Source organism: Carcharhinus amblyrhynchos, unplaced genomic scaffold (assembly GCF_965287045.1).
Source record: "Carcharhinus amblyrhynchos unplaced genomic scaffold, sCarAmb.v2.hapA chromosome_335, whole genome shotgun sequence".
In the NCBI taxonomy this organism is placed as follows: Eukaryota; Metazoa; Chordata; class Chondrichthyes; order Carcharhiniformes; family Carcharhinidae; genus Carcharhinus; species Carcharhinus amblyrhynchos.
The window spans coordinates 95574-120312 of NW_027650075.1; the positions used below are offsets into that span (position 1 = coordinate 95574).

At 43.9% G+C, this 24739-nt stretch overlaps 1 protein-coding gene across 1 annotated transcript in view; it reads left to right on the plus strand.

Moving 5' to 3' along the window:
* Positions 1–24739, plus strand: part of LOC145339191 (ETS domain-containing transcription factor ERF-like) — a 45979-nt gene that overhangs the window by 15932 nt on the left and 5308 nt on the right. The window contains exons 2-3 of the mRNA XM_080183577.1: positions 18690–18924; positions 20640–20823. Of these exons, the coding sequence (XP_080039703.1) occupies positions 18690–18924; positions 20640–20823 (419 nt within the window). The remainder of the gene's footprint in view (positions 1–18689; positions 18925–20639; positions 20824–24739) is intronic.

Sequence of the window (24739 nt, forward strand, 5' to 3'; positions counted from 1 at the left end):
AAATGTCTATAATAGTGTCTGTAACAGAGAGTATAACAATGTCTGTAAGTGTCTATATCAATGACTATAACAATGTCGGTAACATTGTTTGTAAATGTGTCCGTAACAGTGTCTATAACAGTGACTATAACAACTTCTATAACAGTGTCTACAACATCGACTATAACAATGTCTCCAACAATGTCTGTGACATTGACTGTAACAATGTCTATAATAGTGACTGTAGCAGTGTCTATAACAGTGCCTTGAACAGAGACTTTAACAGTATCTACAACAGAGGATGTAACAGTGTCTGTTACTGTGACTATTAACAGTGATAATTACAGTGTCTTTGACCATGGCACTAAGATTGTGCACAACAGTGCTTATAACAGAGCCTGTGAAAGAGTTTATTACAGATTGTATAACAGTGACTATAACTATAACAATCTCAAAAAATATTATCTACAACAGTATCTACAACAGTGGCTACAACAGTGTCTTTGACAGTGCCTAAAATAGTGCCTATAACAGTATCTATAACAATGTGTATAACAATGTCTCTTACAGTGTTTCTAGCAGTTCCTATGACAGTGTCAATAGCAGTGTCTATAAAAGGGTCTATAACAATAAAAAAAGTGTCATTAAGAGTGTCTTTAAACATGTCTATATAAGTGTCTACAACAGTGGCAGTTTGTAACAGTGTCTATAACAGTTTTTATAGCACTGTCTATAACAGTATCAATAACAATGTCTATAACAGTGTTTATAACAGTGTCTCTAACAGTGTCTATAACAATGAATATACAGTGTCTAGAACAGCTTTTATATCAGTGTCTACAACAGTGTCTATAATGGTGTTTATAATTGTGTCTATAACAGTGTTTATTACAGTGTCTATAACAATGTTTCGAACAGCGTCTATAACAATGACTATAAGAGTGTCTATAATCGGTACTATGACAATGACAGTGTCTAGAAATGATCTATAACAGCGACAAAACAGTGTCTAAAACAGTATCTACTACAGTGTCAAAGTCTATAACAGTGTCTATAAATATCTGTAACAGTGAATATTACAGTGTCTATAAAATGTCTATGACAGTGTCATTAATAGTGCCTATGACGGTGCCTGTTACACTGCCTGTAACAGTGTCTATAGCAGTGACTATAACAGCATCCATAAGAGGGTTTATAATAGTGTCTATTACAGTGATGATGACAATACCTTAACAGTGCTTATAACACAGTATCTAAACAGTATCTGTAAGTGTCTATAACAGTATCTATAAAGTATATGTAACCGCAACTATAACAACATCTATAACAGTGTCTAAAACAATGTCTCTATCAGTGACTACAATGTCTATAAGTGTCTATATCATTATCTATAATAGCATTTACAAGAGTGTTCATAACGGTGTCTACTACAGTGTCTATGACCGTGACTCTAAGAATATCTATAACAGTGTCTATAACATAGAGTATAGCAGTGTCTATGACAGTGTCCAAAACAGTATCCAAAACAGTGGCTATGACGTTGTCTATAGCAGTGACTATAACAGCAACAATAACCGTAACTATAAAAATATCTATAACTGTATCTATAACAGTGACTATAACATTCTTTATAATAGTCTCGATAACAATGTCTATAACTATGTCTTAACAGTGACAATAACACTGTTTATAACAGTGAATATAACAGCAATTATAACAGTCTCTATAACAGTATCAATAACAGTGTCTATAACACTGTCTATAACATTGACTATAACAGCATCAATAACAGTGTCTCTAACAGTGTCTATAACAGCGGCTATAATAGCGACTACAAGTCTCTATAACAGTATCAATAACAGTGTCTATAACACTGTCTATAACAGTGACTATAACAGCATCAATAACAGTGTCTCTAACAGTGTCTGTAACAGCGACTATAATAGTGAATACAACTGTGACTATAAGAGTATCTATAACTGTGTCTATACCAGAAACTATAACATTCTCTATAACAGTGTCCATTACAGTGCCTATAAAAGTGACTGTAACAGTGTCTATAACAGTGACTATAACTGCAGCACTGTGGCACAGAGTTTTAAACTCTGCCTCATAGTGCCAGTGACCCAGGTTCGATTCCCAGCTTGGGTCACTGTCTGTGCGGAGTCTACGCATTCTCTGTGTCCACATGGGGTTCCTGTGGGTGTTCCAGTTTCCCCACAGTCCATAAGATGGTTTGGTTAGATGCATTGGCTATGCTACATTCTCCCTCAGTGTACCCGAACAAGTGCCGGAGTGTGGCGACTGGGAGATTTTCACAGTAACTTCATTGCAATGTTAATGTAAGCCTACTTGAGACACTAATAAATAAACTTTGAAAAAACAGTGACTATAACAGTATCTATAACATTGTCTATAATAGTGTCTATAACAATGTCTGTTTCTCTGACTATTACAATGTCTATAAACAGTGACAATTACAGTGTGTTTGACCGTGACAGTAAGATTGTGTGCGTCAATGCTTATTGCCTATAACAGTGCATATAACAGTGCTTATTACAGTTTCTGTAACAGTGTCTCTAACAGTGTCTATGACAGTTTCTATGATAGTGTCTCTAACTGTGTTTATAACAGTGGCAATATCACTGCCTATAACAGTGTCTGGAACATTTTCTGCCACTGTGTTTCTTAGTTTCTATAACACTGTCTATAATAGGGTCTATAACAGTGTCTACAACAGTTTCGATAAGAGTGACTATAAGTGGCTAAAAAGATTTCGTACAAAGTCAATAACAGTGTCTACAACAGTGTCTATAACAGTGTCAATATCAGTGAATACAACAGCTTTGATTACAGTGTCTTTAACTATGTCTCTAACTGCATTCCTAACAGTGAAAAAACAGTGTCTATCACGATGTCTATACAGGTGTCTATAAAGGTGTCTATCACAGTGTCTATACCAGTGTCTATACCGATGTCTATAACAGTGTCTATCACAGTGTTTATACCAGTGTCTATACCGATGTCTATAACAGTGTCTATACCAGTGTCTATACCGATGTCTATAACAGTGCCTATCACAGTGTCTATACCGATGTCTATAACAGTGTCTATCACAGTGTCTATACCAGTGTCTATACCGATGTCTATAACAGTGTCTATCACAGTGTCTACACTGGTTTCTATAACAGTGTCTCTAACAGTGATTATACCAGTGTCAAAAACAGTGACTATAAGAAAGTCTACAAGAGTAATCTTAACAGTGAATATAACAGTAGCTATAACTGTGACTGTAATAGTGACTATTGCAATGTGCATAACAGTGTCTATGTTATTGTGTCTAACTATATTCATAACAGTGACTATAAGTATCTATGTTAGTGCTTATTGCAGTGTCTAGAACAGTGTCTGTAACAGTGACTTTCACAGTGTCCATAACAATGACTATAACAGTGCCTTTCCCAGTTTGTATAACAGTGTCTATTACAGTATCTTTAAAAGTGTCTATAAAAGTGTCTGTAAAATGCATATGACAGTGTCTATAACAGTGTCGATAATAGTGTTTCCAACTGTGTCAACAACAATCTAACTATGGTTATTACAATGTCTGTAAAAGTGACAATTACCGTAAGATTGTGTACAATGAACTTATAACAGTGACTATAACTGTGCCTATAACAATGCTTATTACAGTGTCTATAACAGAGTTTATAAGTGTTTTTAACAGTGTCTGTAACAGTGTCAGTAACAATGTCTATAACAGTCAGTAACTGTTGATGATTACAGTGTCTTTGACCATGACAGAGCGTGTACAACAATATTCATAATAGTGCAAATAACTTTGCTTATTACAGTGTCTACAAGTGTCGATAACAGTGTTCATAACACTGACTATAACAGTGGTGTCTATAACAGTGACTATAACAGTGATTATAACTGTGGACTATTACAATGTCTATAAATAGTGACAAACACAATGTCTTTGACCGTGACTGTAAGATTGTGTATATGTTTAAGACAGTGATATATGTGAGTATAACAGTCTCTATAACATGACTGTAAGTGTCTATAATAGTGTCTATAACAGTGACAATAACGGTGTCTTTGATCTTAACAGTAAAATTGTGTACATCAATGCTTATAACAGTGGCTATAACGCTGTTTATTGCAGTTTCTATAACAGTGTCAAAACAATGCCTATTACAGTGTCGATTACAGTAACTATAAAATTTCTGTAGCAGTGCAAATTACAGTGTCTTTGTCCAAGACTATAAGATTGTGTATAACAATGCTTAGAGCATTGTTTAAGACAGTGATATAACAGTGTACACCAATGCATGTAACAGTGCATATAATAGTGCTTATTACAATTTCTATAACAGTGACAATAACAGTGTCCATAACAGCAACTGTAACAGTGTCTGTAAAAGCATCTATAAAAGTATCTATAAAAGTGTCTACAATACTGCTTATTACAACTTCTATAACACTGACTATAACAGTGACCACAACAGTGTCTATTACTGTGACTATTATGATGCCTATAAACAGTGACAATTACAGTGTATTTGACAGTGACAGTAACATTGTGTATAACAATGCTTATAACAATGTCTATAACAATTTTTATTCAGGTGTCTATTACAGTGACAAAATGTCTATAGCAGTGCAAATTACAGTGACTGGAAGATTGTGTATAACAATGTTTATAGCATTGTTTATGATAGTGAGTAACAGTGTTGATAACAGTGTTGATAACAGTGTATATAGCAATGTCATTAACACTGTCACAAACACTGTCTCCAAGTGTGATTATTACAATGTCCATTGAGTGACAATCACAATGTCTTTGACCATGACAGTAGGATTGTGTGCAACAATGCTTAAAACAGTGACTATAAAAGAAGATATAACAATGTCTATAACAGTGTCTACAACAGAGTCTATAACAGAGTTTGTAACGGTGACTATAACAGTGTATAACAGTGACTATAACAGCGCCTCTAACACTGCCTATAAGAGTGTCTATTACAGTGACTATAACAGTGTCTATAACAGTGTTTAGAACAGTGTCTATAACAATGTCAATAGTAGGTATTATAACAGCTACTATATCATTTTCCATACCAGTGACTTCAGTAGTGTCTAAAACAGTGCCTATAATAGTGACTATTACAGTTTCCATAACAATACCTATAGCAGTGTCTATAAAAGTGCCTATAGCAGTGCCTATTACAGTGTCCATTACTGTGTCTATTACAATGTCTACAACAAATAACAATGTTTTTCACTTTGACTGTAAGATTGTGTATAACAATGCTTATAACGGTGTTTATGACTGTGATATAACAGGATGATAATGGTGACAATAACAGCGTCAATAACAGTGACTATTACAATGCCTTTAAAAGGGTCTTTAATAGTATCTACAACAGTGCTTATAACAGTTTCTGTAACAGTCTCTATGACAGTGCCTATAACAGTGTCTATAATAGTGCCTATAACAGTGCCTATAAAAGTGTCTAGAACAGTGTCTTTAACAGTGACTATAATACTTTTGATAACAGTATCTCTAACAGTGGGTCTAACAGTCTCTATAACAGTGTCTATCACAGCAGCTAAAGCAGTGTCTATAACAATAGCTAACAGTTCTATAACAGTGTCTATAAGTGTCTATAACAATCTCTATAACAGTCTCCATAACAATGTCTATAACAATCTCTATAACAATGTTTATAACAGTGCCTATAACAATGACATAAACAGCATCAATAAGAATGTCTATAACAGTGTCTCTAATAGTGACTATAACAGAGACTACAACAATGACATAAACAGCATCAATAAAAGTGTCTATAAGTGTATGTACAACAGTATCTATAACATTGTCTATAATGGTGACTATGAGAGTGACTATTATTTTATGTCTACCTGTGTTTATAACAGTGACAGTGTCAATATCTGTTATAGTACCTGTAACAGTGTTTGTAAAGATGTTTCTTACAATTTTTATAGCACTGACTACTGGTGTGTCCACAACAGTGTCTTTAACATTGTCTATAATAGCGATTGTAACAGCAACTATGATAGTGCCTCTGTGTTTATAACAATGTCAATGTCTGTAACTGTCTACAAGTGTCTTTAACAGTGACTGTAACAATGACTTTAAGAATGTCCAAAAGGATGCCTATCACAGTGACTGTAATAGTGTCTACAACTGTGTCTGTAACAGTGCCTATAACAGCATCTACAACAGTCTCTGTAACAGTGTCTCTAACAGGCTCTATGACAGTCTAAAACAGTCTCTATGACAGTGTCTATAACAGTCTCCCTGAAAGTGCTTATAACACGACCTACAACAGTGTCTGTAACAGTCTGTATAACAGTGTCTATAACAGTCTCTATAACAGTGTCTAAAACAGTGTCTAAAACAGTGTCTATAACATTCTCTATGACAGTGCTTATAACACAACCTACAACAGTGTCTATAACAGTCTGTATAACATTGTCTATAACAGTCTCTATGACAGTGTCTAAAACAGTGTTTACAACAGTGTCTATAAGAGTTTCTATAACAGTGTCGAAAACAGTGTCTAAAACATTCTCTATGACAATGCCTATAACACTACCGACAACAGTGTCTATAATAGCGTCTCTGACAGTCTCTGTAATAGTGTCTCTAACAGTGTCTCTAACAGTGTCTCTAACTGTCTCTATAACAGTGTCTACTATTTCTTTAATATTTGTTGTGAAGGTGGCTATAAGAATATGCATAACAGTGTAAATAACAGTGTAACAATAGTGTCAATAACACTGTCCGTAACAACATCAATAACACTGTAAATAATAGTGTTAACAATTGTGTCAATAACAGTGTCCGTAACAGCATCAATAACAGTGTCAATAACAGCATCCGTAACAGTTTCTATAATGCTGACTATATTAATGTGTATAACAGCATCTATAACTGTGACTATTACAATGTCTATAAGAGTGACAATTACAATGACTTTCACTGTGACAGTAAGATTATGTGCATCAGTGCATAGTATTACAGTGCTTATTACAGTTTCCATAATAGTACCTACAACAGTGTCTCTAACAGTGTCTGAAACAGTTTCTATAACAGTGTCTAAAACAGTCTCTATAACAGTGTCTATAACAGTCTTTATGACAGTGCTGATAACACTACCTACAACAATGTCTATAACAGTCTGTATAACAATGTCTATAACAGTGTCTATAATAGTGTCTTTAACAGTCTCTATAACAGCGTCTCTAACAGTCTCTATAACAGTGTCTACAACAATCTCTATAACAGTGCCTATAACAGTAACTAAAGCAATGAGTATAACGGTGTCTGTTATAGTGACTGCAACAGTGACTATAACAGTGTCTCTTACAGTGCACCTCTTACTGTGTCTAAATAGACAAAATACACCAGAGTATGACGACTAGATTTCCACAGTAACTTCACTGCAAAGTTAATGTAAGTCTACTTGTGACACTAATAAATGAACCTTAAGAACACTAACTACAACAGTGTCTATAACAGTAACATAAACAGCATCAATAAGAGTGTCTGTAACAGTGTCTCTAGCAGTGACTATAACAGAGACTATAACAGTGACACAAACAGCATCAATAAGTGTCTATAACAGTGCCTGCAACAGTGTCTATAACATTGTCTATGAGAGTGATTATTATTGTACCCCAAACTGTGTTTATAACAGAAACAGTGTCAATATCTATTACAGTATCTGTAAAGGTGTTTCTTACAGTTTTTATAGCACTGACCACAGCAATGTCTACAACAATGACTGTAACAGCGACTATGATAGTGTCTCTAACTGTGTTTAAAACAATGTCAATGTCTGTAACAGTGCCTAAAAGTGTCTTTAACGTGACTGTAACAATGACTCTAAGAATATCTATAAGAGTGTCCAAAAGAGTGTCTATCACAGTGACTATAACAGTCAGTATAACAGCATCTGTAACCATATCTACAAAAGTGTCTAAAACACTGTCTAAAACAGTGGCAGCGTCTATAACAGTGTCTATGATACTAACTTTCACAGTCCATAACAGTGCTTATTACAGTTCAAGAACAGTCAGAAAAATGACTATAACAGTGTCTCTATCAGTGTCTATTACAGTCTCTATAACAATCTCTATAACAGTGTCTATATCGTGACAGTGTCAAAAGCATTGTCTATAACAGGGGCTATAACAGTCTCTATAACAGTGCCTATTACAGTGTAAATAACTGCGTCTGTAACACAGACTACAACAGTGACTATAGCACACACTATAGCAGTGTCTATAACACTTTCTATCTTTATAATAGTTTCTATATCAGTATCTATAATACCGTCTACAGCAGTGACTATAATAGTGTCTATGAAAGTATCTCCTACACTGTCTATAGCATTCACTTTCATAGCGTAGTGACTATAAATAAGTGTCTATATCATTGACTCTCATATTGTCTATTATGATATTTTTAATGGTGTGTACAGTGACAATTATCATTATTACGGCCTTGTCTGTTTAAAACATAATTAATCCCGTGTAAAACCATCTTTGTTTAGCTCTATAGGGTAGCACAGTGACACAATGATTAGCACTGCTGCCTCACAACGCCAGGGGCCTGGGTTCAAATCCAGCCTTGGGTCACTGTCTGTGTGGAATTTGCACGCTCTCCCTGTGTCTGCGTGGGTTTCCTCTGGGTGCTCCAGTTTCCTCCCAGAGTCCAAAGATGTGCGGGTTAGGTTGATTGGCCATGCTAAATTGACCCTAGTGTCAGAGGATTAGTGGGGTAAATATGTGGGGTTGTGGGAATAGAGTCTGGGTGGGATAGTGGTCGGTGTAGACTCAAGGGGCCAAATGGCCTCCTTCTCCACTGTAGGGATTCTTTGATCTCATTCATCAGGGACCCATTACGTTTTGCCATCATTTTTAATCGCTCCCTCAGATTATTCCCTCTGTCCACATTGAATCTTGCCTTCTCATCTCAGAGCACTGCTATTTGGAGCCTTTAATCCTGGGTACCCTTCAATTGTGAGGGTGGGCCAGCTTTAATCTGAGACATTCTCTGTGCCTTCATAGAACATAGAACATAGAAAAACTACAGCACAAACAGGCCCTTCGGCCCACAAGTTGCGCCGAACATCTCTAACTACTAGGCTTATCTATAACCCGCAATCTTACTAAGTCCCATGTACTCATCCAGAAGTCTCTTAAAAGACCCTATCGAATCCGCCTCCACCACCACCGCCGGCAGCCGATTCCACTCACCCACCACCCTCTGAGTGAAAACCTTACCCCGACACCTCCTCTGTACCTACTCCCCAGCACCTTAAACCTGTGTCCTCTTGTGGCAGCCATTTCAGCCCTGGGAAAAAGCCTCTGAGAATCCACCCTATCTACACCTCCCAACATCTTATACACCTCTATCAGGTCACCTCTCATCCTTCATCTCTCTAAGGAGAAAAGACCGAGCTCCCTCAACCTATCCTCATAAAGCGTGCCACCCAATCCAGGCAACATCCTTGTAAATTTCCTCTGCACTCTTTCAATGGCTTCCACATCCTTCCTGTAATGAGGCGACCAGAACTGAGCACAGTACTCCAAGTGGGGTCTGACTAGGGTCTTATACAGCTGCAGCATTATATCCCGACTCCTAAACTCAATTCCTCGATTGATGAAGGCCAGTACACCATAAGCCTTCATTCAGGGGAGTGATGTGGAGATGCTGGTGTTGGCCTGGGGTGGGAACAGTAAGAAGTCACCAGGTTAAAGTCCAACAGGTTTATTTGGTAGCACAAGCTTTCAGAGCGCTGCCTCTTCATCAGGTGAGAATTTAACCTGGCTTTGTAAGACTTCTTACTTTGCCTTCAGAGGAACATTACGTTTTCCATACCTGTAAGGTCAGTTGATCATGGAGTTTGCTCCAATATCCCTTTTGATATTTGTCTCTTAGCTGATATTTTTAAAAACATTTTTTTTGCGTCCATTCACCTCACTGCTCTTGTTTGTGTGTGGGGTCAATCGTTTCCAACATTCGCTGCACTACCTGCCTTTCAAAAATGCTTTATTTTCCCGCAGACCCCGTGCGCACCCTTACACCTTGAGTAGCACACTTCCGAGATGCATTGTCTCACTCTTTCCCCTTTAGCAATGCCCACATTTACCCCAAAAGCCAAACACAGCAAAGGTTGCAACGTTTCCGTTAAACATGGAATTAATCAGCACATCAGGTGGAATCTATAGAAGGAGAAACAGAACGTTAGGTTTATATGTGAAAGAGTGAAAGGGGATGATATACAGTGGGTTGGGCAGGCAGGAGAGATTAAATGACTAAGCAATGGTGTTGCACAGCCACAAAGAGGGGTAATGATGTGGCGGCTAAATGGCAGCTTCTGGTCTTCTGCCCTCCTCCTACTCCTCCTGGCTACTGTTCTGCTCCTCCCTGAGTGACGCTCAGTGTGAGCTGAAGGAACACCACCTTGCCCCTCGTCACAGCGCGCTAGAAACCCTACAGCGCAGAAGGCCACTCAGCCCATCAAGGCTGCACTGACAACAACCCCACCCAGGCCCTATCCCTGTAACGCCACATATTTACCCTGCTGAGCCCCCGACACTAAGGGGCAATTTCCCATGGCCAATCCACCGAAACCGCACATCTTTGGACTGTTGGGGGGAAACCGGAGCACCTGAAGGAAACCCACGCAGACACGGGGAGAATGTGTAAACTTCACTCAGACAGTGAGCTGAGGCCGGAATTGAACCCGGGTCCCTGGCACTAATCACTATGCCACCTTCAACATTGAGTTCAACAAGTTCAAACCCTAATCACCACTCATATCTTTTCAGACATTAGGTGCCAGCAATGATTCTGTCACTTCCACCTCCTCTGCCCCCTCTCCCCTGAACCTTTGTAAATTTAATTCGCCCCACTTTGCATCCCACTTTGTCATTCAATCTCTCCTGTTTTCTGCCCTGTCATGGGCCTTTAGTAACCTTGCCCCCTCCCCCACTTTCCCTACTCGTTTACACCTTGCTGCTTCTCTAACATCTCCCAGTTCTGATGGCCAGCCATTGAGCTGAGATGTTAATTCTGTTTCTCTCTCCACAGATGGCGCCTGACCTGCTGAGTGTTTCCAGCACCTGGGGACAGGGGACACATTGCTAGAGGTAGTCAGATCATCCAGTTGTGATGAGTGCAAACTCATTCAGAGGCTGGAGACATGAATAAAACACAGGCAGAACATGGAGCAGTACAGCACAGGAACAGGCCCTTCGGCCCAACATGTTGTGCTGAACATGAAGCCAAATTAAACCTATCATTCTGCCTGCCCTTGGCCCATATCCCTCTATTCCTTGAATATTCATGTGCTTACCTAAAAACCCCTTAACCACCCCCACTCTATCGTATCTGTCTCCACCACCACTCCTGGCAGCACGTTCCAAACACCAACCACTTTCCGTGTAAAAATATTTGCCCCTCACATCTCACTTTTCCCTGAAGTGCATGCCCCCTAGTATTAGACATTTCAATTCTGGGACAAAGTTTCTGACTATCAACCCAATCTATGCCCTGCATAATTTTATAGATTTCTGTCAGGTCTCCCCCTCAGCCTCCACCGCTCCAGAGAAAACAACCCTTATCTGTCCAGCCTCCCCTTGTAGCTCATACTCTCTAATCCAGGCAGTATCCTGGTAAATTTCTCCTGCACTCTCTCCAAAGTCTCCACATCCTCCCTGTGCCGACCAGGATTGAACGCAATACTCTAGGTGCAGCCTAACCAAAGTTTTGTAAAGCTGCAATATGACATCCTGATTTTTGTACTCAATGTCCCAACTAGTAAAGGCAAGCATGCCATCCGCCTTCTTTACCACGCTGTCTACTTGTGTAGCCACTTTCAGGGAGCTATGGACGTGAACCCCCAAGATCCCACGGTAGCACAGTGGTTAGCACTGCTGCTTCACAGCTCCAGGATCCTGGGTTCGATTCCTGGCTTGGGTCACTGTCTGTGTGGAGTTTGTACATTCTCCTCATGTCTGCATGGGTTTCCTTCAGGTACTCCGGTTTCCTCCCACAGTCCAAAGATGTGCGGGTTAGGTTGATTGGCCATGCTAAGAAATTGCCCATTAGTGTCCAGGGATGCATAGGTTAGCGGGATTAGTGGGTATGGTGTGGGGGTAGGGCCTGGGTGGGATTGTGTTCAGTGCAGACTCAATGGGCCAAAGGGCCTCATTTTGCACTGTAGGGTTCTATGATTCTATGATAGTCCTCTGTACATAAATGCTGTTCAGGGTCCTGCCATTAAGTGAATACTTACCCTTAACATTTGGTTCCCCCAAGCGCAGCACTCACACTTATTCAGGCTAAATTCCATCTGCCATTTCTCTGCCCACATCTGCAACTGATCTGTATACCGCTGTATTGTTTGATGATCTTCTACACTATCCACCACTCCAGTTATCTTTGTGTCATCCACAAACTTGCTAACTCATCCAGCTACATTTTCATCCAAGTCAGTTATATACATCACAAACAGCAGAGGTCCCAGTACGGATCACTGCAGAACACCACTAGTCACAGACACCTCCAGCCAGAAAAACACCCTTCCACAGCTCTGACTTCTGTGGGCAAGTCAATTCTGAATCCAAGCCGCCAACTTACCAGGAGGGAACTTGTTGAAAGCCGCCATCCACTGCTCTATGCTCAATCAATCATCTTTGTCACCTCCTCAGAAAAAATCAACTAAGTTAATAAGACGTGGCCTGCTCCGCACCGAGCCAAGCTGGCTTTTTCTAATTCAGCCATGCTTCACCAAGTGTACATAAATCCTATCCCTAAGAATCCTCTCCAATAATATCCCAATCACTGATGTGACACTCACCGGTCTATAATTTCCTGGATTATCCCCTTATCCTTTCTTGAACAAAGGAACAACATTAGGTCTGGTAACCCCACTAACAGGTGAAGATGGAGTGAAGAAATGAAAGAGAGGCAGAGACAATTAAATGTAGCTGACACAAGGACATTGTCCTGTTAACTCTGTTTCTCTCCCCACAGGAGTTGCCCGACCCACTCGCTGAGTGTTACCAGCGGTTCCTCTTTTCATTTTCGATTTCCAACATTTTACTTTGTTGCAGAATAAACAACAGGGAGAAGTAGGGGCACGGAGGAGAAAGGGGAGGGGGAGGAAGATAGACAGGCAGACAGACAGAAAGGTAGTCAGGCAGACAGATAGGCAGGGAGAGGTAGGGGCAGGGGGGGAAAGGGGCTGGGAGAGGGGGAGGGGGAGGGAGATAGACAGGCAGACAGACAGAGAAGTGGACAGGCAGATACTTTGACAGATAGACAGACGTAGATGGATGGATGGACAGATGGATGGATAGATAGTTAAAGAGCACATTCTCTGGCTAGGAGGTCTAGAACGAGGGAAGGCAGTCTCAGAGTAAGGAATGGGTCATTTATGACAGAGATGAGGAGGGATTTCTTCACTCAGAGCAGTGAATCTTTGGAATTGTCTACTCAGAGGGTGGTGGAGATTCACTCAATGTGTGTGTTCAGGACAGAGAACGAGAGATTTCTAGATAAAGAATTCAAAGAGTGTTGGGGATGGTGCAGGAGAATGGTGTGGAATGGGAAGAACAGCTGCGATGTCACAGAATAGTGCAGTGGGATTGGGGGCACTGAATGTTCCCTTTTCCTGCTGGATAGACAGACTAACACAGAGAATGAAGCAGAGATACACAGCAGTTTGGTCCAGTCTTGTCTTCCTGCTTCATGTGAGCAAATGGATCGAATCACGTTCCCTGCATCCCGTGTCCCTTCATGCTCCAAACCAATCTGATGCTGATAGTTGCTGCTCTCAACGTTAACACCCAATGTGTGTCCCATAGCCTCACCATAATATGAACTAGCATCTCCCCCCCCCCAACTGAAATCTCTCAGCCTTACTATTGTCTGTCTCTCTCTGACAACTCATCCATCACAGTGCTTTAAGCATTGAAAGAGGCTCTTCGACCCATCCTGTTGGCACCAGCCATTAAGCACTTATCTATTCTAATCCCAGTTTTGAGTACTTGGTCCACAGCCTTGTATGCTACGGCACTTCAAGTGCTCATCTGAGTGCTTCTGAAGTGTTGTGAAGGTTCCTGCCTCTATCACTAGAATAACTCCAGGAATTGGCTGTGAAGGCACTGTGCTTCTATTGCACAAATGGAAAAAAAACAACCACCACCAAACCTGTGGTGTACACGACAGATCCCTACTGGGACTAAACCGTTAACGGACCCTCTCGTGGTCTTGCTTTATATAGGGATCAGTATACAAGCTCCACCTGGTGGGCTAAGTACCAGTCCTCAGGGAGCTTGTACTCAAACTTACTTCCCCAGGGAGTAGGGAAAATGTGGGACTCGCTCCTACAGGGAATGGGGGAAATGTGGGACTGGCTCCCACAGGGGGTGGGGAGAATGTGAAATTTGGTCCCAAGGGGAGTGGGGAGAATGTGAAATTCACTCCCATGAGGTAAGGGGAGAATGTGGGACTTGTTCCCACACAGGAAATGGGGAGAATGTGGGGATTCATTCCCAGATAGAGTGGGGAGAATGTGGGACTCGCTCCCACAGTGAGATGTTGAGGTGAATAATATGGACACATTTACAGGAAGTTGAATAAACACATAAGCGGGAAAGGAATCGAAGGATGTGGTGATTGTGTGAGTGAGAAATATTGTTTCTTATGCACTATACAGACAAAGCATACCATTCATAGAGTGCATAGGGGAGAAGGAAAGGAGAGCGTGCAGAATATAATATTGCTGTTAGTTGATAGGTCAGTTACAGCTGTTGATAGGACCATTCAGAAAGTCTGATGGCAGCAGGGAAGAAACTGTTCCTGAATCAATTGGTACATGTTCTCAAACGTTTGCATTTTTTCCCGACAGAAGAAGGTGGAAGAGAAAATGTCTAGGATGTGTGAGGTGTTTTCTTATGCTGGCTGCTTTGCCAAGGTAACGGGAAGTGTAGATGGAGCCAGTGGATTGGAGGCTGGTTTGAGTGATGGATTGGGATGCGTTCACGACCCTTTGTAGTTTCTTGCGGTCTTGGTCAGGAGCTATACCAAGCTGTGATACAACCAGAAAGAATGCTTTCCATGATGCACCTGTAAGAATTGGTGAGAATCGTAACAGATATGCCAAATTTCCTTCATCTCCTGAGAAATTTGAGGCTATGGTGGGCTTTCTTAACTGTAGTATTGGCATGGAGGGACCAGAATAGGTGATCTGGACATCTAGAAACTTGAAGCACTCGACCATTTCCACTTCATCACCGTTGATGTAGACAGGGGCATGTTCTCCACTACACTTCCTCAAGTCAATGACTATCTCGTTCATTTTGTTGGCTAAAAGGGAGAGATTCTTCTCATTGCACCAGTTCACCAGATTCTCTATCTCTTTCCTGTACTCTGTAGAAGGACAAGGGCAGCAGATACATGGGGACACCACCGCCTGGAGGTCCTCCTTCAAGTCACTCACCATCCTGACTTGGAAATATATCAGCTCTTCATTCATTGTCACTGGGTCAAAATCCTAGAACTCCCGCCCTAACAGCATAGCTACATCACAGGGACTGCAGTGGCTCAAGAAGGCAGTCCAACACCACCTTCTCAAGGGGCAATTAGGGATGGGTAATAGATGCTGGGCCTAGCCAGTGACACCCACAAAACATAACTGAAGGAAAGAAAATTTGCAGTTTGATTTTTTTATATTTGACATCCCTTGTGACATAGATTTGTTTCCTTTTTCTCACAACTTTATCAACATGAAGTTCCACTGCCGACATCTTGTTTCTCTCAATGTTTTTCCCCCCAACACCCCTGTCCCACCCCCTACCCCAACACCATCCCCACCATCACTGAGTTACACTGTCGCTTGTCCCAAAACCATAAAATCCCACCCAAGGTCAACGGACCTTCCCATGCTCTACCCACTCCAATTTTCAGGGCAAGTGGGCCAGTAAAATTCCAGCTACAGAGTCATTAGAACACAGAAGGTGACCATTCAGCCTCTTGAGTCCATAGGGTCTCTGTGAAGCCATCCAGTCCATCCCATTGTCCTTCCTACGCTTAGCTCTGTGGGTTTATCTATCTCAGGCGGCCATCCCATAACCGTCTCCGTTTCTACCACCCTTGTAGGCAGCTCACACCAGGCCATTGCCACTTGTAAGAAAACAATAGTCTTCCTTTCATCGGCTGCCGTGATATTACAGAGATGACAACATGGGACCCCAGCATTCGATATAATATGTTCAGTGCTTTATGGGTCACCTGATGGGAGTCAGATACACATTTAAATGTAAGCTATAACCAGGGTGCAGCCCTGCGATTGTGTCCATGTTCTGTTCATACTAAAAGTTTATTTACAATCATGATATTTGTCATCCTGCAATGTAAAAGAATGACATCCCAACCCCCCCAGTCAAAAAGCTTAGCTGCAATTTCCTGTTGACAGTGGCAGGGCTAGAGGGTCCAATGGCCACCCAATGGCAGGTTGTGCGGATAATCCTGCCCCTTAAATCTCTGCCCCCATGGTTTGGGCAGCATGGTGGCACAGTGGTTAGCACTGCTGCCTCACAGTGCCAGGGACCCGGGTCCAATTCCGGCTTCGAATGACTGTGTGGAGTTTGCATGTTCTCCCCATGTCTACATGGGTTTTCTTCAGTCCAAAGATGTGCAGGTTAGGTTGATTGCTCCTTAGTGTTCTGGGATGTGTAGGTTAGAGGGATTAGTGGGTAAATGTGTAGGGATATGGGGATAGGGCCTGGGTGGGATTGTGTTCGGTGCAGGCTCGATGGGCCTGTTTCTGCACTGTAGGGTTCTATGTTCTATGCTCTGGTTTCCTCCCACCTTTCAAAAATGTGTGGGTTAAGGTGGATTTGCCATACAAAATTGCCCCTTAGTGTCAGGGAGATTAGCAGGGTAAATACATGGAGCCTCGGGGGAAGGGCCTGGGTAGGATTGTTGTCAGTGCAGGCTCGATGGACCGAATAGCCTCTTTCCACACCATAGGAATGCTCGTAGAATCACCTACAGTGCAGAAGGAGGCCATTCGGCCCATCAAGTCTGCACCGACCGCAATCCTACCCAGGTCTTATTCCTATAACCCCACATATTTACCCTAGCTAGTCGCCCTGACACTTGGGGCAACTTAGCATGGCCGATCCACCTAACTCGCATATTTCTGGAGTGTGGGAGGAAACCGGAGCACCTGGAGGAAACCCACGCAGACACGGGGAGAATGTGCAGGCTTCACACAGACAGTGACCTGAGGCTGGAATTGAATCCGGGTCCCTGACGCTGTGAGGAGGAATGCTAAGCCCTGTGTCACCGTGCTGGTGATAATTTTATGATTCTTTGTAACAATTACGAAAAGGAACAGACTTTCCCTTTGCTTTTTCTAAATAATCCTGTACAATCTGTCAAATCTTTCCTCCATTTCCTTCACTCCAAGAGGAACAACTGTAGTTCCTCCAAGTTGGAGAATTGTGTGCAGTTTTGGTCTCGTTATCAAAGAAAAGACAGACTTACCACAGACAGAGTGCAGCAAATGTTCGCCAGATTGATTGCTGGTGTAGCAGGACTGATGTATGAGGAGAGATTGGGTCAACTGGGTTTGTATTCACTAGAATTGAAAAGAGTGAGTCGGATCTAATTGAGACGTATAAAATTGTGACAGGGCTGGACGCACGGATATTGTTTCCTTTACCTTGTGGGTCCAGAACAAGGGGTCACAGCCTCACGATACAGAGGAGGCCATTTGTCATACATACTTACAATCCCAGAGTGCAGAAGGAGACCATTCAGCCCATCGAGTCTGCGTCAACAACAATCCTGCCCCATCCCTTTAACCCCATGTATTTTCCCTGCTAGCCCTGCTGACACTAAGGGGCAATTTAGCATGGCCTATCAACCTAACCTACACATCCGTGAAGCGTGAGAGGAAATCGGACCACCCGGTGGGAACCCATGCAGACATGGGGAGAACGTGCAGACAGTGATCCGAGGCTGGGATGGAACGCAGGTCCCTGGCACTGGTGAGGCAGTAGTGCTAACCAGAGGGTGATGAACATATAGAGTTCTCTACCACCGAATGCTGTGCAGACCAAGTCACAGACTGTATTTGAGAAGGAAATAGATAGATTTCTAGACTCTAAATGTGTCAAGGGATATGGGGAGAACGCAGGAGTATGGGGATGAACCTTTGAATGGTAGGGCATGCTCAAGGGGCTGAATGGCCTCTTCCTACTCCTATTTTCTATGTTTTCAAACCTTGTAGCGAAAATGCCGTGTGTTGGCAACAATTTGGATGAATCTGCTCCGCACCCTGACATCCTTCCGAAAGTCTGGTCACTGTAATTGAGTGAAATGCAATTTGCTACTTTGTGTTTGACAATCTAACATTTGTTCGATTCTTCAGGGTGCGAGGGATTTGTCTGAGATTGACACAGGGCCATGGGGAGAGAGTGGAGCATTGCAATGAATGTTGAATTGTTGGACCACCAGCGCCATCAGGCAACTAGCCGAGTGGCTTGTGCATTGTTCTAGACATCTGCGTTGAATCCATACTCGAAGAGGTTGGAAGCGCAGCGTGGAAACCTCTCCTAACTCTCCTTTCCTGTTAATGTCTCCTCAGGCTTCGCGTTCCCGGACTGGGCCTACAAGCCGGAATCGAGTCCCGGATCCCGGCAGATCCAGCTCTGGCACTTTATCCTGGAGCTGCTCCAGAAGGAGGAATATCAGAACGTTATCGCCTGGCAGGGAGACTATGGGGAGTTTGTCATCAAGGACCCGGACGAAGTGGCCAAGCTCTGGGGCGTCCGCAAGTGCAAACCGCACATGAACTACGACAAGCTGAGTCGGGCCCTGAGGTAACGCTCCCTTCCCCCGCCTCACCGTCTCTCCCTCTTACTCACCCTCCTTTTTCCCTCCCTCACTCTCCTTCCTTCCCTCCCCATCTCCCTCCCACCCTTCCACTCTCACTCCATCCCCCTTTCCCTTACTCTTCCCTTCCGTCATTCCCTCTCTCCCTCCTTCCATTTTCCCTCCCAATCTCCATCCCCATCTCCCTTCCACTCTCACTCCATCCCTCTCTCTACCTCCCTCTCTCACTCTATCCCTCTTTCCCTCTCTCACTCCCTCAGGCCCCCCTGCTCCTGCCTATCAAGGGGACCTTTAGACAGACAGCCTGACAGATGGTGACCCCTCTCCAAGACCCCAGTGCCTGTTGGAGGTTCACTGCACAGGGAGTGAAGTCACTCTGTGGTGTCACTGCCGGTTATCTCTGCATCACTTGAATGAAGTCACTCCCGATTCCTCATGTCACCCTGGGGGGGGGTTTCTATGTCATTCTAGGTGTCCCCATGCCATCCTGGGGGGGGGTTTCCTGTGTCTGTGCAGAGGGCCCTGTGTTAATCTGGACTCTGTATGTCTAGAACATAGAACATTACAGCGCAGTACAGGCCCTTTGACCCTCGATGTTGCACCGACCAGTGGAACCAATCTAATGACCCTCTAACCTAAACTATTCCAATGTTATCCATATGTCTATCCACTGACCATTTGAACGCCCTTAAAGTTGGCGAGTCCACAACTGCTGCAGGCAGGGCATTCCACGCCCTTACTACCGTCTGAGTAAAGAACCTACCTCTGACATCCGTCCTATAATTACCACCCCTTAATTTAAAGCTATATCCCCTTGTGTTAGCCATCACCATCCGAGAAAAAAGGCTCTCACTGTCCACCCTATCTAACCCTCTGATCATCTTGTATGCCTCAATTAGGTCAACTCATGACCTTCTTCTCTCTAATGAAAATAACCTCAAGTCCCTCAGCCTTTCCTCATAAGACCTTCCCACCATACCAGGCAACATCCTGGTAAACCTCCTCTGCACCCTTTCCAATGCCTCCACATCTTTCTTATAATGCGGCGACCAGAACTGTACGCAATACTCCAAGTGCGGCCGCACCAGAGTTTTGTACAGTTGCAACATGACCTCACGGTTCCGAAATTCAGTCCCTCTACCAATAAAAGCTAACACACCGTACGCCTTCTTAACAATCTTATCAACCTGGGTGCCAACTTTCAGGGAGCTATGCACATGTACCCCGAGATCTCTCTGCTCATCAACACTACTAAGAGTCCTTCCATTAGCCCTGTATTCTGTACTCCTGTTGCTCTTACCAAAGTGAATCACCTCACACTTTTCAGTATTAAACTCATTTGCCACCTCTCGGCCCAGTTCTGCAGCTTATCTATGTCCCTCTGCAAACTGTAACATCCATCCTCGCTGTCTACAATTCCTCCAACTTTGGTGTCGTCAGCAAATTTACTAATCCATCCTTCTACACCCTCATCTAGGTCATTTATAAAAATGACAAACAGCAGTGGCCCCAAAACAGATCCTTGAGGTACACCACTTGTAACTGAACTCCAGGTTGAATATTTCCCATCAACCACCACCCTCTGTCTGTCTGAGAGTCTATAGCGGGAGGTTGGGGTGTGACTGGAAGGTGGGGGTCTCTGTGTCTCTCTCAGTCTCTCCGTATCTCTCACTGACTCTGTCCCTTGCTGATCTTTTTCCAGGTATTACTACAACAAGCGGATCCTCCACAAGACCAAGGGCAAGCGCTTCACCTACAAGTTTAACTTCAGTAAAGTCATCTTGGTGAATTACCCTCTGCTGGATATGAGCCACTCACAGTTACTGCTAACCTCCAATCCATTCAATAACAGCCAGGGCCAAGACTGCTCACCAGTCACCACCGAGGTACATCAGAAACCAGACAACCCCACAGAGGCCAGGCCGCAATCAATCCAAACTCCTCTGCAACCCACTGTCTGTGCTGCCTGACCCTGGGCCTCAGCCTTGCAGCCTCCCTTCGAAAAATGTCCTTAATGTTTTCGGATCACTGCATGACCCCATCCCTCCGTATCTTTGTAATCTCCTCCAGCCCCTACGACACTCCCTACTCTATAACCTCCTCCAGTCCCTACAACCCTCCCTATCTCTGTAACCCCTTGCAGCCCCTACAACCCTCCCTATCTCTGTAACCTCCTCCAATTCCAACAACCCTCCCTATCTCTGTAACCTCCTCCAGCCCCTATAACCCTCCCTATCTCTGTAACCTCCTCCAATCCCTACAACCCTCCCTATCTCTGTAACCTCCTCCAATCCCTACAACCCTCCCTATCTCTGCAACCTCATCCAATTCCTACAACCCTCCCTATCTCTGTAACCTCCTCCAGCCCCTACAACCCTCCCTATCTCTGTAACCCCTTCCAGCTCCTACAACCCTATCTCTGTAACCCCCGCCAACCCCTACAACCCTCCCTATCTCTGTAACCCCCTCCAACCCCTACAACCCTCCCTATCTCTGTAACCCCCTCCAACCCCTACAACCCTCCCTATCTCTGTAACCCCCTCCAGCCCCTACACCCCTACCTATCTCTGTAACATCCTCCAGCTCTACACCATTCCGAGTGCTCTGCGCTGCTATTATTCCAGTCTCCCATCACTCTGCCATTGCCAGCTGGAGCTATCCCACTCCTGACAAGTTGTTTTTTTTGGGTTTGAATTTATGGGGCATTGGCACCAGTATTGGGGTAGGTGGGACCTGTTCGGGCGGGATGGGGTTGGTCTGAACCGTGCTGGGACCAGAGTGCTGGCGAATCGAGTAAAGAGGACTGTAGACAGGGCTTTAAACTAATTGGGGGGGGAGGGTGCGAGGGTAGGTGACCTTACGAGGTCTAAAGTTAAGGAGAGGGTACAGGTAAGGGAAGAGGCCGAGGATGTCCCAATAATAGAGGGAGTAGGGGGCGTGAGTACGGTTGGTGGCGTTACGGCAAATAGGGTCCAGGTGAAGGCTGGGATGAAAGCGCTGTATCTGAATGCACGAAGCATTCGGAATAAAGTGGATGAGCTGGTGGCGCAGATCAACACAAATGGATATGATCTGGTGGCCATTACAGAGACATGGCTGCAAGGTGACAGGGACTGCGAGCTGAATGTCCAGGGGTGTCAAGTGTTTAGGAAGGATAGGCAGGAGGAAAGGGGGGGTGCGTAGCTCTGCTGATTAAGGATAGCATCAAGGTGGTAGCAAGGGATGATATTGGAGCCAAGGAGCAGAACGTGGAATCGTTGTGGGTGGAGATTAGGAACAGCAAAGGGAGGAAGACGCTGGTGGGTGTCGTCTATAGGCCCCCGAATAATGATCTGGAGGTGGGGTGGGCTGTTAACTCGCAAATAAGTGCAGTGTGCAGGAATGGGACGGCTGTAGTTATGGGGGATTTCAGTCTGCGTATTGATTGGTCGACCCATATTGGACACGGTGGGCTCGAGGAGGAGTTCTTGGAATGCTGCCGGGATAATTTCCTTGAACAGTGTGTGTTGGAGCCGACGAGGGAGCGAGCTATCTTGGATCTGGTGCTATGTAATGAGGCGGGTAGAATTAGGGACCTTGTGATGAAGGATCCTCTTGGGGAGAGTGATCATTGTATGGTGGAGTTTCTGGTGCAGATGGAGGAGGAGAAAGTGGGTTCCCGGACACGCGTCCTTTGTTTGAATAGAGGGGAGTACGGTAGGATGAGAGAAGAATTGGCGAATGTGGACTGGGGGAGTGCATTGGAGGGAGGGTCTGCTGAGGAGCAGTGGAGGATCTTTAAGGAGATCTTTCTTGGTGCTCAGCAGAAATTTATTCCAATGGTCAAAAAGGACAGTAGGAGGAGAGGTAATAAGCCGTGGATAATGAAGGAGGTGAAGGAAAGTGTTAAATTAAAAGCGGAGGAATTTAGAGTAGCTAAGAGTAGTGGGCGAGAAGAGGATTGGGAGAGGTTTAAATGTCAACAAAGATTGACAAAGAAGTTGATAAAGGAGGGTAGGAGAAACTATGAAGCTGGGCTAGCGCTTAATATAAAAAAGGATAGCAAGAGTTTTTATAAATATATAAAAAGGAAGAGGCTGGCTAGGGTGAACGTTGGTCCATTAGAGGATGAGAAAGGGGACCTAGTGGTAGGGGATGGGGATATGGCTAAGGTATTGAATAACTTTTTTGTTTCTGTCTTCACGGAGGAGGACGTGAATAATTTGCCGGGTGTTAGCGATGGAAAGGTGGTAGGACTGGAGGGTCTTAATGACATTACTGTTACTAGAGAGGCGGTGCTCGACAGACTGGAGGGGCTGATTGTGGACAAGTCCCCAGGACCGGATGGAATGCATCCGAGGGTTCTGAAAGAAATGGCGGAGGTTATAGTGGATGCCTTGGTGGTTATTTTCCAGACGTCGCTGGATTCCGGGGAAGTGCCGGAAGATTGGAAAACGGCTAATGTTACGCCGTTGTTTAAGAAGGGTGCCAGGCAAAAGGCGGGGAATTATAGGCCGGTTAGTTTAACGTCTGTGGTAGGTAAAATGTTTGAATCCGTCATTAAGGAGGAAATTGCGAGGCATCTTGAAGGGAATTGCTTGATAGAGCAGACGGAGCACGGTTTCATTAAAGGGAAGTCGTGTCTGACAAATTTACTGGAGTTCTATGAGGATGTGTCTAGGGCGGTCGATAGAGGAGAGCCGGTGGATGTGGTCTTTCTGGATTTTCAGAAGGCGTTTGACAAAGTACCTCATAAGAGGTTATTGCAGAAGGTCAGGGGACTTGGAGTTGGGGGTAGGGTGTTAGCGTGGATAGAAGATTGGTAGTCAAATAGGAGGCAGAGAGTGGGGGTCAACGGATGCTATTCGGATTGGCGGATGGTGACTAGTGGAGTGCCCCAGGGGTCGGTGCTGGGGCCTCAGCTTTTTACCATTTATATAGATGATCTGGAGGAGGGAACCGAGTGTAGGGTGTCGAAATTTGCGGATGACACCAAGATTGGGGGAACGGCAAATTGTGCGGAGGGTGTGGAGAGTCTGCAGAAGGATCTAGATAGGCTGGGCGAATGGGCCAGGAAATGGCAAATGGAATTTAATGTTGGCAAGTGTGAGGTGGTCCACTTTGGTAGGAAGAATGGTAGGAAGGACTATTACTTACGGGGCGAAAAACTGCAGCAGGCGACGGTGCAGAGGGACCTCGGGGTCCTTGTGCATGAGTCACAAAAACCCAGCTTGCAGGTGCAGCAGGTGGTCAGGAAGGCGAATGGGATGCTGGCCTTCATAGCGAGGGGGATTGAATATAAAAGTAGGGAGGTCTTGCTGCAGCTGTATAGGGCATTGGTGAGGCCGCAGCTGGAGTACTGTGTGCAGTTTTGGGCGCCGCACCTGCGCAAAGATATTTTGGCATTGGAGGGAGTGCAGAGGAGGTTTACTAGGCTGATACCGGAGTTGAGGGGGTTGAGCTATGAGGAGAGGCTGAATAAACTAGGCTTGTACTCGTTAGAGTTTAGAAGAATGAGGGGAGATCTCATTGAAACGTATAAGATGATGAATGGGATGGATAGGGTAGAGGTGGAGAGACTCTTCCCGCTCAAAAAAGACAGTAGGACTAGGGGGCACAGCCTCAAGATAAAGGGGGGACGTTTTAGAACGGAGTTGAGGAGGAACTTCTTCACTCAAAGGGTGGTGAATCTCTGGAATTCTCTGCCCGTTGAAGTGGTGGAGGCTGCCTCGCTAAATATTTTTAAGACGCGGGTTGATGGGTTTTTGATAAGAGAGGGGATTAAGGGTTATGGGGAGAGGGCGGGAAAGTGGAACTGAGCCA